At 47.3% G+C, this 12,718-nt stretch overlaps 1 protein-coding gene across 1 annotated transcript in view; it reads right to left on the reverse strand.

Moving 5' to 3' along the window:
• Window positions 1–5,536: 5,536 nt before the first annotated feature.
• ccdc97 (coiled-coil domain containing 97) overlaps window positions 5,537–12,718 on the reverse strand; it is a 15,300-nt gene continuing 8,118 nt past the window's right edge. The window contains exons 3-4 of the mRNA XM_078241089.1: window positions 11,538–11,667; window positions 5,537–7,848 (exon numbers count right to left, since the gene is read on the reverse strand). Of these exons, the coding sequence (XP_078097215.1) occupies window positions 7,728–7,848; window positions 11,538–11,667 (251 nt within the window). The 3' untranslated portion in view covers window positions 5,537–7,727. The remainder of the gene's footprint in view (window positions 7,849–11,537; window positions 11,668–12,718) is intronic.

Raw genomic sequence — 12,718 nt, forward strand, 5'->3', positions numbered from 1 at the left:
CACGTTCTCCCCGTGACTGCGTGGGTTTCCTCCGGGTGCTCCGGTTTCCTCCCACAGTCCAAAGATGTGCGGGTTAGGTTGATTGGCCATTCTAAATTGCTCTTAGTGTCCCGGGATGCATAAGTTAGAGGGGTTAGTGGGTAAATATGTAGGGATATGTGGATAGAGCCTGGGTGGGATTGTGGTTGGCGCAGACTTGATGGGCCGAATGGCCTCTTTCTGCACTGTAGGATTCTATGATCTATGATTCTATGATCTATGATCTATGAACCAGACCAGACCCTAGCAACCAGTCCCAAGTAGCCAGGCCCGAGCAACCAAACCCTAGTAACCAGACCCTAGCAACCAAAACAGACCCTAGTAACCAGATCCTAGTAACCAGTCCCTAACAACCAGGCTCTGGCAAACAGACCAATGTGTCGAGCAATCACGTCAGTGAGCTTGGCAACCAGCCAGGCCCTATCAACCTGACCCTAACAACCTGACCCTAGCAACCAGACCCTAGCGACCAGACCCTAGCAACCTGACCCTGGCAACCAGACCCTAGCAACCAGACCCTAGAAAGCTGACCCTAGCAACCTGACCCTAGCAACCTGACCCGAGCAACCAGACCAGGCCCCAGCAACAGCGAACAAAACAGCAAATGCTGGAAAATCTTAGCTCCAATGAAGGGTCACCCAGACTGGAATCGTTGATTCTGTTCCCTCCCCACAGACGCTGTCCGACCCGCTGAGATTTTCCAGCACTTTCTGTTTTTGATTCAGATTCCAGCATCCGCAGGATTTTGCTTTTATCCCAGCAGCAGAGTAACCGGGAACAGTAATTGGGAACGGGCGACCATTCAGCCAGTAAAACCGTTCTGCAACTCCATCAGATCGTGCTTCTTAAATCTATCTCCCTCCCCACCTCGGTTCCGCCTCTCTTCCCCTTACTCAACCCTTGCTCCACACAAAGCTGCCGGTCTCAGCAGCCTCCGGCAGAGTGAGCTCCAGATTTCCGTGTTTCGGACGTGTCAGCTGTAACTCAGAAAGCACTTTCTTTGATTTGTAATGTTGTGAGTTCAAATCCTACTCCAGAGACTCAAAGCAGGAGATTGAAGTTGTTCATAATGCCATTTGAATGAGATGTGTTCATTTTGAGTCCCTACGGTGCAGGAGGAGGCCATTCAGCCCATTAAGTCCACACCGACTCTCCGAAAGAGCATCTTACCTATCCCCTGTAAGATGGTAAATTATATTTCCTGGCTTTAAAAAAAACTATGCGTGTAACTCGATATTGTTTGTGTAAAAATTCAGTCAAAATCTAAACATTATAAGTTGAAATTTAAATTTTCTGTTGTTGCCCTCTCTTTCTCTGTGTCTGGATAACTCCACAAACCAGCTACATAGACACATTGGCTGGAATTTTACTGGCACGTCCGCCCCGATTCTGGGGGCAGGCGAGGCTCGGAGAATGACATTCTCCGTTTGCCTTGGGTGGGATCGTACGAACCTCGGACGGACATGCCGGTAAAATTCCGCCCACTGTCTGAACCACTCTCATGCTTCACCCTCAGCCTTCTGAAGTTCATCATGTAACACCACAGATCACTAGGATAAACAGACCGGTGGTACAGTGGGTTAGCACTGCTGCCTCACAACGCCAGGGACCCGGGTTCAATTCCAGCCTCGGGTGACTGTCTGTATGGAATTTGCACGTCCTCTCCATGCAAGTGTGGGTTTCCTCCGGGTGCTCCGGTTTCCTCCCACAGTCCAAAGATATGCAGGTTAGGTGGATTGGCTATGCTAAACTGTCCCTTAGTGTCCAAAGATACATAGGTTAGGTGGATCAGTCATGCTAAATTGTCCCTCAGTGTCCTAGTGTAGGTTAGGGGGATTGGCCATGCTAAATTGCCCCTTAGTGTCCAAAGATGTATAGGTTAGGTCAATTGGCCATGCTAAATTGCCCCTTAGTATCCCGAGATGTGTAGGTTAGGTCAATTGGTCATGCTAAATTGCCCCTTACATGTCCAAAGATGTACAGGTTAGGTGGATCAGTCATGCTAAATTGCTCCTTAGTGTCCTGAGATGTGTAGGTTAGGTGGATTAGCAGAGTAAATACGTGGGGTTACAGGGAGAGGGTGGGATGTGTGGGCCTGGTTAAGATGCTCTTGTGGAGAGTCGGTACAGACTCAATGGGCCGACTGGCCTCCTGCACTGTAGGGATTACATAGATTCTATGATTCTACCTTCTTATTTGACAGAAAAGGTATGTTTGAAGTGTACTTGTGCAGGATTATAATCAGGTGCTTTGTCTTTTCATGAAACAGCAAGTGGAATCCCTAAAATATAATTAAATTCTAGGAATACAATGAAACTTAGATTGGATTTATTTGGTCACTGTAAATCATCTTTTAAAAGATGTCGCTGGAAGTGTCAGCATTCCTTACCCATTCCTATTGGCCTTGAGAAGGTGGAGGCCACTGAGGGGCTTTCTGGACAATTTCCGAGGGCAGTTGGGAGTCAACCACATTGCTGTGGTTCTGGAGTATCAAAAGGGCCAGAATGGGTGAATATGGCAGATTTCCTTCCCAAAAAGACATTAGGGAGTGGCACAGTGGTTAGCACTGTTGCCTCACAGCGCCAGGGACCTGGATTCGATTCCCGGCTTGGGTCACTGTCTGTGTGGAGTCTGCACGTTCTCCCCGTGTCTGCATGGGTTTCCTCCGGGTGCTCCGGTTTCCTCCCAGTCTGAAAAATGTGCATTGACCCGAACAGGCGCCGGACTGTGGCGACTAGGGGATTTTCACAGTAAGTTCATTGCAGTGTTAATGTAAGCCTTACTTGTGACTAATAAATACATTTTAACTTTAATTTTTTAGTGAACCAGATGGTTTTTAATGACGACCTGGCAGTTACATGGTCAACATTACTGAGACTGGCTTTTATTCAGGATTTATTTAATTAACTGGATCTAAATTCCCCAACTGCCCTGGTTGAGTTTAAACTTTTGTCTCATTAGTCCACGCTCTTTAATTACCAGTCTTGCAACCTAACCACTATGCTACTATTCCCAGTAATCAGTGCCCTTGACTGTGGGGATTAGAAGTCCATTGGCATGTCATGGGGTTGGCGACCAGTTATTTTTACACATATCATGGAATCACAGCACAAAAACCTCAAAAGAAATCTATAATCCAACATAATAACAGAAGTTGATCTTTTTACTGGCTACAATAACGTACCCTGAAATGTCTATTTTCCAATGATCTGCTATCCGGAGAACAATTTGGCATTACCTAGGTACATAGGAACTAGGAACAGAAGTAGGTAAATTCAGCCCTTCGAGCCTGCTCCGCCATTCAATCAGATCATGGCTGATCTCTCCCTGGTCTCAAACCCACCTCCCCACCTGTTCCCCTTATCCCTTTTTTATCAGAAATATATCTATCTCCTTCTTGAAACCATTCAATGATTCAGACTCCACCGCGCGATGGGGCAGCGAGTTCCACAAATTCACCACCCTCTGCGAGAAGTAGTTCCTCTTCATCTTAGTTTTAAATCTACCGCCTCTCAACCTATACCTGTGACCTCTTGTTCCAGATTGCCCCACAAGGGGAAACACTTGGTCTACATTTTCTTTATCAATCCCTTTTAGAATTTTATATACCTCGATCAGATCCCCTCTCATCCTTCTAAACTCCAGCGAGTATAAGCCCAAACTGTTTAATCTCTCCTCATACGTCAACCCTTTCATCCCTGGAATCAATCTGGGGAACCTCCTCTGAACTGCCTCCAATGTCCCCACATCCTTCCTCAAATAAGGAGACCAAAACTGAACACACAACTCCAGATGTGGTCTCACCAACACCCTATACAATTGCGACAACTTACTTACAAACATAGAAAGATTTACAGCACAAAGTTTATTAATTATTATCACAAGTAGGCTTACATTAACACTGCAACGAAGTTACTGTGAAAATCCCCTAGTCGCCACACTCCGGCACCTGTTCGGGCACACTGAGGGAGAATTTAGCACGGCCAATGCACCCTAACCAGCACGTCTTTTGGACTGTGGGAGGAAGCCGGAGCACCTGGAGGAAACCCACGCAGACATGGGGAGGATGTGCAGGCTCCACACAGATAGTGACCTAAGCTGGGAATTGAACCCGGGTCCCTGGCGCTGTGAGGCAGCAGTGCTAACCACTGTGCCACCCCACAGGAGGCCATTTGGACTGTTGTGTCCGTGCTAGCTGTAATAGAGCTATCAACCTAGTCCTACTTTTCAGTTTCTGCAATCCTGTAGATTACAGCACTTCAAAGTTTATATTGAAGTATCTTTCATGCACTTGAAATATCACAATGCTAATTGTCAGTTTACCGAACTTGATTTGATTTATTATTGTACAGTGAAAAGTTTTGTTTCTTGCGTGCTATACAAAGCATACCGTTCATAGAGAAGGAAACGAGAGAGTGCAGAATGTAGTGTTACAGTCATAGCTAGGGTGTAGAGAAAGATCAACTTAATGCGAGGTAGGTCCATTCAAAAGTCTGACAGCAGCAGGGAAGAAGCTGTTCTTGAGTCGGTTGGTTCGTAACCTCAGACTTTTGTACTTTTTTCCCAATGGAAGAAGGTGGAAGAGAGAATGTCCGGGGTGCATGGGGCCCTTAATTATGCTGGCTGCTTTGCCAAGGCAGCGGGAAGTGTAAACAGAGTTAATGGATGGGAGGCTGGTTTGTGACATGGATTGGGCTACATTCATGACCTTTTGTAGTTTCTTGCGGTCTTGGGCAGAGCAGGAGCCATACCAAGCTGTGATACAACCAGAAAGAATTCTTTCTATGGTGCATCTATAAATGTTGGTGAGAGTCGTAGTGGACATGCCAAATTTCCTTAGTCTTCTGAGAATGTAGAGGCGTTGGTGGGCTTTCTTAACTATAGTGGCGGCATGGGGGGACCAGAGAGGGGTTGTTGGTGGTCTGGACACCTAAAAGCTTGAAGCTCTCGACCCTTTCTACTTTGTCCCCGTTGCTGTAGACAGGAGCATGTTCTCCTTTATGCTTCCTGAAGTCGATGACCATCTCCTTCATTTTGTTGACATGAACTTGAAAATTGCTGAAAATAAAGACATGTTTCCAACCTTCTTTATCTTGTACTCCATAATAAATCAAATCAAATCTCCAGGACAAATGCAAGAATGCCAAATCTTTGAGGAATTTGGGGATCTATTGCTTTCTCCAATGGCAACAACTCAGCCAGAGTCAACTTGCCAACCAATCAGCACCCTTTCTCCTGTAATATAAGTTGTTGTGATTGTTTGAAATTTGGCATTTTTGCATTTGTTCTGATGAGTGCAGAACAAAAAAGTTTGGCAACATGTCTCTTTTTTTTCAGTACGAATCATGGATGATGCAGTTATACTTTACAAACCGATACATCACCACTGCTGATGGATATTTGACTCTGGGATCTGTGGAGTTTCCATCCAGGGGTGCAGTACAAAACTGTCTTCAAATTCCCAAAATAAATATATAAACAAAACAAACACAAGAGACAACTTTGGAAGAGTTTTAATGATTCCTGCGTGTTCAGTAAAGCAGCGAATGCAGAAGTCTTCTGGTCCAAAGTAAATGAAGAAAGATACAAGCAGGAGGACTGAGAAATGGCTCTTTCGGAAAGCTTTTCATTTTAATCTCTGGAAATTGGTTTGTGCGTAAAACAACAGCCCAGATTTCTTCAACATGAGGAGGGAAAAAAAACAACTTTAACTTTGTGAAGCTCTGCAAGGATCAAATATACTAAAGCCCCAATTATATCTCTGCAGAAGGCAATGTATTTTCATAGAATCATATAATCTCTACAGTGCAGAAGCAGACTATTTGGCCCATCGAGTCTGCACCGACACGTCGAGGGAGCATCCCACCCAGACCCTATCCATGTAACCCCACGTATTTACCCCGCTAATCCCCCTATACTACACATCTTTGGACTCTAAGGGGCAATTAGCATGGCCAATCCACTTAACCCGTGCATCTTTGGACTGTGGGAGAAAACCAGAGCGCCCGGAGGAAACCCATGCAGACCCTCAGTGCGTTACGGTATCACTGTGCGGCCTGACCCTCAGTCCGTCTCTCGTGGCCTGTTAGTAAGTCCACACTCAATATTGTACTAAGCTATTAAGCAGGGGAAATATGTGGGACCCTCGGTGAAAAAAAGATTTATGAGGATGCTACTAGGATTTGATGATTTGAGTTATAACGAGAGGCTGGATAGATGGGACTTTCTTCCCTGGAGCGTAGGAGGCTTAGGGGTGATCTTATAGAGGTCTATAAAATATTGAGGGGCATAGATCAGCTAGATAGTCAGCATGTTTTCCCAAAGGTAGGGGAGTCTAAGACTCAAGGCCGTAGATTTGAGAGAGGAAAGACACAAAAGGGTCTAGAGGGGCAGTTTTTTCACTCAGAGGGTGGTGAGTGTCTGGAACGAGCTGTCAGAGGCAGTAGTAGAGGCGGGTACAATTTTGTCTTTTAAAATGCGTTTAAACAGTTACATGGGTAAGATGGGTATAGAGGGATATGGGTCAAACGCAGGCAATTGGGACTAGCTTAGTTGTTTAAAAAAAAGGATGGCACGGACATGTTGGGCCGAAGGGCCTCTTTCCGTGCTGTAAACCTCTACGATTCGGTTCAATCCTCAGACCAAGCCAAGTTAGTAGGCCTCAGCCGAGTTAGCAGTCGATCCATCAATGAAAAGAAAGATCAAAACCCAGCCAGCATTTTCGATTCTGACCAATGATCCCTGCTGAAAAAACTGCACCTACAAACTTGGGGTCAGGGCACCCGTGGTCAGGCTGTCAGAATGGAGATAGCCCTGAGGACAGCAGATACCCACGCGACTGTACCCCAACACAAGCCAGTGCCTTCAGGAGAGCAATACGTGGATATTTCTGTCTTTCTCCCGACAGGAGAAAGATGTGCAGGTTAGGAGGATTGGCCATGTTAAATTGCCCCTTAGTGTCAGAGGGTTTAGCAGGGTAAATATGTGGGGTTACGGGGATAGGGCCTGGGTGGGATTGTTGTCAGTGCAGACTCGATGGGCCGAATTGCTTCCTTCTGCACTGTAGGGATTCTCCTATGATAGAGGAGGAAAATAAACCTTTGTGGGAACTGGCTTAGCGAAGCCATTAAGCTCAGCAGGGTCAAAGAGATGGTCTCGTTTTGCGGTGTAGATCAATTTTATGATTACACGTGCTTGCGACTCAGGCACCATGTAGATGGGATATTCAACTGTGGCGGGCCTCACGAAACATTCACACGGAACAAACACTGAGGCAACCAGGAACAGGGTAAGCTGCTTGATTTTAGCACCCCAACGCTCTAGGTTCAGGGGGCAATTCTTCCCCCGGCTACCTCCTCACGACTCAAGAATGAAAGCCAGGAGCAAGGCTCCATTGCTTCCCTGGGTGGTGCAGTTCCCTACTGAACCACCAGGGGAGTCTGTTACTTGTTGGTTGACAGTTTCACCCTCTATACAATAAAAAAAAACCCCAATAAAACTGAATCCAGCACAACAGAAACTTTGGTCAATTAAAAGAGTTATCAAGGATAGGGAGAAGAAATTGATTCGGTGAAACGATGTACACAAAACTAACCCTGATCTTCACTAACAGTCACTGAGTCAGGAAATGTCGAATCTAAAACTGTTTAAAAAATATACATATGAATCAAAGAGACTGTTTAATCTGGTCATTCTCGGTCCATCTCCATATCTTCAGCTTCCAAAGGCTCCTCCTCGTCGAAGTATCGCTCCTCCGCATCACGGCTCACGATGTCAAGATTGTCAAAGTCTGGGTTGTCGTCCACAGCACTGAAAGCAGAACGGGTTTTAAACAGCGGGAAGTGTTGCGGAGGTTTGCTAATCAGAGCTTGCAGTTCCTCTGCAGTTCCTAGATTCCGGGGCCAAAGTCCCGTGAGTGCCAGCAGCTCTCTGCCGGCTAGCCCTAACGGCTACTCATCTTGTGTGAACCCGTACAGCGAATAATGGGAAAGGGCGGAAAGAGAGGACTTGCATTTTAAACCAAAAGAGGAAATGCTGGAAAATCTCAGCGGGTCTGGCAGCATCTGTAAGGAGGAAAAAGAGCTGACGTTTCGAGTTCCAGACTACCCTTTGTCAAAGCTTTGACATCTGGACTCGAAACGTCAGCTCGTTTCTCTCCTTACAGATGCTGCCAGACCTGCTGAGATTTTCCAGTGTATTCCCTTTTGGTTTCAGATTCTAGCATCTGCAGTAATTTGCTTTTATACTTGCATTTTAAGGCCTGGATAGAGTAGATGTGGGGAAGATGTTTCCATTAGTAGGAGACACGAGTATCCGAGGGCACAGCCTCAGAGTGGGCAGCACGGTGGCACAGCAGTTAGCACTGCTGTCTCACAGCGCCAGGGACCCGGGTTCGATTCCCAGCTTGGGTCACTGTCTGTGTGGAGTTTGCACATTCTCCCCCGTGTCTGCGTGGGTTTCCTCCGGGTGCTCCCGTTTCCTCTCACACTCCAAAGATGTGCGATTTGGTGCATTGGCCGTGCTAAATTGACCCTAGTGGCCGGGGGATTAGCTGGGTAAATAAGTGGGATTGCAGGAATAGGCCCTGGGTGGGATTGTGGTCGGTGCAGACCCGATGGGCCGAATGGCCTCCTTCTGCTCTGCAGGGATTCTACGATTCTAAAGGGACGACCCTTTAGAAGAGATGAGGAGGAATTTTGGGACCCGTATCTAAGGAAGGATATGTTGGCCTGGGCGAGGGGCCAGAGGAGGTTCACCAGAACGATCCTGGGAATGACATATGAGGAGCATTTGAGGACTCTGGGTCTGTACTGGATGGAGTTTAGAAGGACGAGGGAGGGGGGGGAAATCTCACTGAAACTTCCAGAATACTGAGAGGCCTGGATAGAGTGGATGTGGGGAAGATGTTTCCATTAGTCGGAAAGACTAGGATCCAAGGGCACAGCCTCAGAGTAAAGGGACGACCCTTTAGAACCGAGATGAGGAGGAATGTCTTCAGCCAGAGGGTGGTGAATCTGTGGAATTCATTGCCACAGAGGCGGCCAGGTCATTGAGTGTATTTAAGACAGAGATAGATAGGTTCTTGATTGGTAAGGGGGGTCAAAGGTTACGGGGAAAAGGTGGGAGAATGGGGTTGAGAAACTTATCAGCCATGATTGAGTAGCAGAGCAGACACGATGGGCCGAATGGCCTAATTCTGCTCCTATATCTTATGGTCTTATAGAGCAGGATACCCCCAAAGTGCTTTCCAGTCTTTGACTTCACCCTGTTGAAGTGTAGTCACTGTTGCAATGTAGGAAAAATGATAGCCAATTTGTGCACAGTAAGATCTCACAGACAATTGTCAAACAATCCACTGTCATCATTGAGGGTAAAATATCGGCCCTGGACGTGGAGGAGAACACACTTGCTCTGAATACTGTCATGGGATCTTTTCCACCACCCCCGCTCCCCTTCAGAAAACAGAAGGGGCCTTATTTCAACATTCTCAGCTAAAAAACAGCATCTCTGGCAGTGCAGCACACTCTGAGCACTGCAGCCAGTCTTGAACCCACAACCTTCTGCCTTGGGGGTGAGAGTGTTCCCCACTGACACTCTGCTGCTCACTTAACACAGAAACAACCGAACGTGCCTCAAAGACATGAGGAAAGCGAGCCAGATTATCAAATTACACTGTTGCTGCAGCTGCAAAACGATAAACAGTTTCCTTTTGGCTAATCTAAAAGATTCTTTTCAAGGTTCTAGACAAGAAGAAGAAAATCTGACAAGCAATTTTTTTTTACATAATAAATAGTGCACAGAGATAACGAATAATAATGTGTTTTTCAAAAAGAATAATGAGGTCAGGAGCCAGGCTGGATATTATTTTATGGAATGGTGGATGAGCTAGTGGAGGGCGGCACAGTGGTTAGCACTGCTGCCTCACAGCACCAGGGATCCGGGTTCGATTCCAGCCTCGGGTCACTGTCTGTGTGGAGTTCGCACGTTCTCCCCGTGTCTGCGTGGGTTTCCCCCCGGGTGCTCCGGTTTCCTCCCACAGTCCAAAGATGTGCGGGTTAGGTGGATTGGCCATGCTAAATTGCCCTTTAGTGTCAGGGGGGCTAGCTAGGGTTAATGCACGGGGTTACAGGGATAGAACCTGGGTGGGATTGTGGTTGGTGCAGACTCGATGGACTGAATGGCCTCCATCTGCACTGTAGGAGTCTATCATTCTATGATGCTAAATGGAGAATAACAGTAAGGAAACAACAAGTTTGGGTTTTGAAATCCTGCAGATGGTCGGAGAAATGAAAGACTTTTCAAGGAGGTAAAGAGTTGAACAATTTTGAAATCCAGGGATAGAATGAGGAGAGAGTGGCAGAGTGGTTGGCACTGCTGCCTCACAGCACCAGAGACCCCGGTTCCATTTCGGCTTCAGGTGGAGTTTGCACGTTCTCCCCGTGTCTGCGTGGGTTTCCTCCGGGTGCTCCGGTTTCCTCCCACAGTCCCAAAGATATACGGATTAGGCGGATTGGCCGTGCTAAATTGCCCCTTAGTGCCAGGGAGATTAACTGGGTAAATATTTGGGATTACGGGGATAGGGCATGGGTGGGATTGTGATCGGTGCAGACTCGATGGGCCAAATGGCCTCCTCCTGCACTGTAGGGACTCTAAATAGGTACGGTCATCTGTTGCAGGGGAGGGAGAATGTGGGAGGAAATGTGGAGGGATGAGCGATGGAGATGGGACAACCAGGAAGACCGGGTGGAAAGGTGTCCGGACGAGAGACTTCAACACAGTGGGATTGAAGAGGAATGGGTGACTGACCAGGGATGACCAAGGGTGATCAACTAGCATCGTGGTAGAACAGCATGAGGTGATGAACTGAATCGTGGTTTCAGTGCAAGATTGAGGGGGTTTAGATGTGGTCGATGCACAGAGGGAACAAGGGGGAAATTTTGGAGACATGTTAATCATCGTGGGATCAACAGAGAAAGAGAAAAATAGATATTGGAGCGAGAAGCTGACATAAAGTATAATTATGTAAAGTTTATTTATTAATGTCACAAGTTGGCTTATATTAACACTGCAATGAAGTTACTGTGAAAATCCCCTAGTCACCACACTCCGGCGCCTGTTTGGGTACACTGAGGGAGAATTTAGCATGGCCAATACACCCAACCAGCACGTCTTTCAGACTGTGGGAGGAAACTGGAGCACCCGGAGGAAACCCCCGCAGACACGGGGAGAACGTGCAGACTCCACACAGACAGTGACCCAAGTCGGGAATTGAACCCGGGTCCCTGGCGCTGTGAGGCAGCAGTGCTAACCACTGTGCCGCCCATCTTGGAAGAGGAATATTGTCTGGAAGGAGGAATCTGGATTAACATGGGAACGGTTAATATGGGAACGGGACGACTTGCATTGCTCTTTCAAAGAGCTATCGGAGACACAAGGGGATGAATGGTCGCCTTCTGTGCTGTATGATTCTATTCCCTATGTAGTTATATAGCGGTCACCTGTAATCAAAGTCTCGGTCTTCTCCATCCAGGAAACGTGCGTACATGCGACTCACAAACTCCTCCCTCAGCATGGTCCTCTCGTCGTCACTGGGTACCCAGTCTTCAGCTTTAGACTCTGGGTTATCATCTAGGTGGAATCAGGAACATCGATGTCACACAGCAAATCCACAGTAAAAAAAAAGTCATTCATTGGATGTGGGCGTCTCCGGCAAGTCCAGTATTTCTTGCCCATCCCTAATCACCTTGACTGAGTGGGTTATTGGGTCATTTCAAAGGGCAGATAACATTGTTCTGGATCTGGAGCCCAGTCCAGGGTAGGTTTCCCTTCCCTAAATGACACGAGTGAATCAGGAAGCTTCTCATCAACACATGTTTCTGGAACATTAGTCGAGGTCCCTGGATTATTATTATCCTGGCAGCACAGTGGTTAGCACTGCTGCCTCACAGCACCAGGGACTCGAGTTCGATTCCCGGCTTGGGTCACTGTCTGTGTGGTGTTTGCACGTTCTCCCAGTGTCTGCGTGGGTTTCTTCCGGATGCTCCGGGTTCCTCCCACAGACCAAAGATGCGTAGGTTAGGGGAATTAGCAGGGTAAATACTTGGGATTACGGAGAACAGGTCTGGGTGGGATTGCCCCTTAGTGTCAGGGTGATTACGTGGATAGAGCCTGGGTGGGATTGTTGTCAGTGTAGACTCGATGGGCCGAATGTCCTTCTTCTGCATTATAGGGATTCTATGATTCTATTAATCCAGTAACTATGGCACCATCCTCTCGGTTGGAGATTAGTACCCCAAATCTAAGGAGCGAATATTCATATTGAGTTGGTTGCTCCTGATTACGGTGGGACAGTGGGTTAGCGCTGCTGCCTCACAGCGCCAGGGACCCGGGTTCGATTCCCGGCTCGGGTCACTGTCTGTGTGGAGTTTGCACGTTCTCCCAGTGTCTGCGTGGGTTTCCTCCGGGTGCTCCGGTTTCCTCCCACACTCCAAAGATGTGCGGGTTAGGTGGATTGGCCATGCTAAATTGCCCCTTAGTGTCCCAAGATGTATAGGTTAGGGGGATTGGCCATGCTAAATTATCCCTTAATGTCCAAAGATGTGCAGGTTAGGTTGATTAGCAGGGTAAATACATGGGATTACGGGGATAGTGCCTGGGTGGAATGTTCTGTCAGAGAGTT

The sequence above is a fragment of the Mustelus asterias genome, chromosome 24 (genome assembly GCF_964213995.1).
Source record: "Mustelus asterias chromosome 24, sMusAst1.hap1.1, whole genome shotgun sequence".
NCBI lineage: Eukaryota > Metazoa > Chordata > Chondrichthyes > Carcharhiniformes > Triakidae > Mustelus > Mustelus asterias.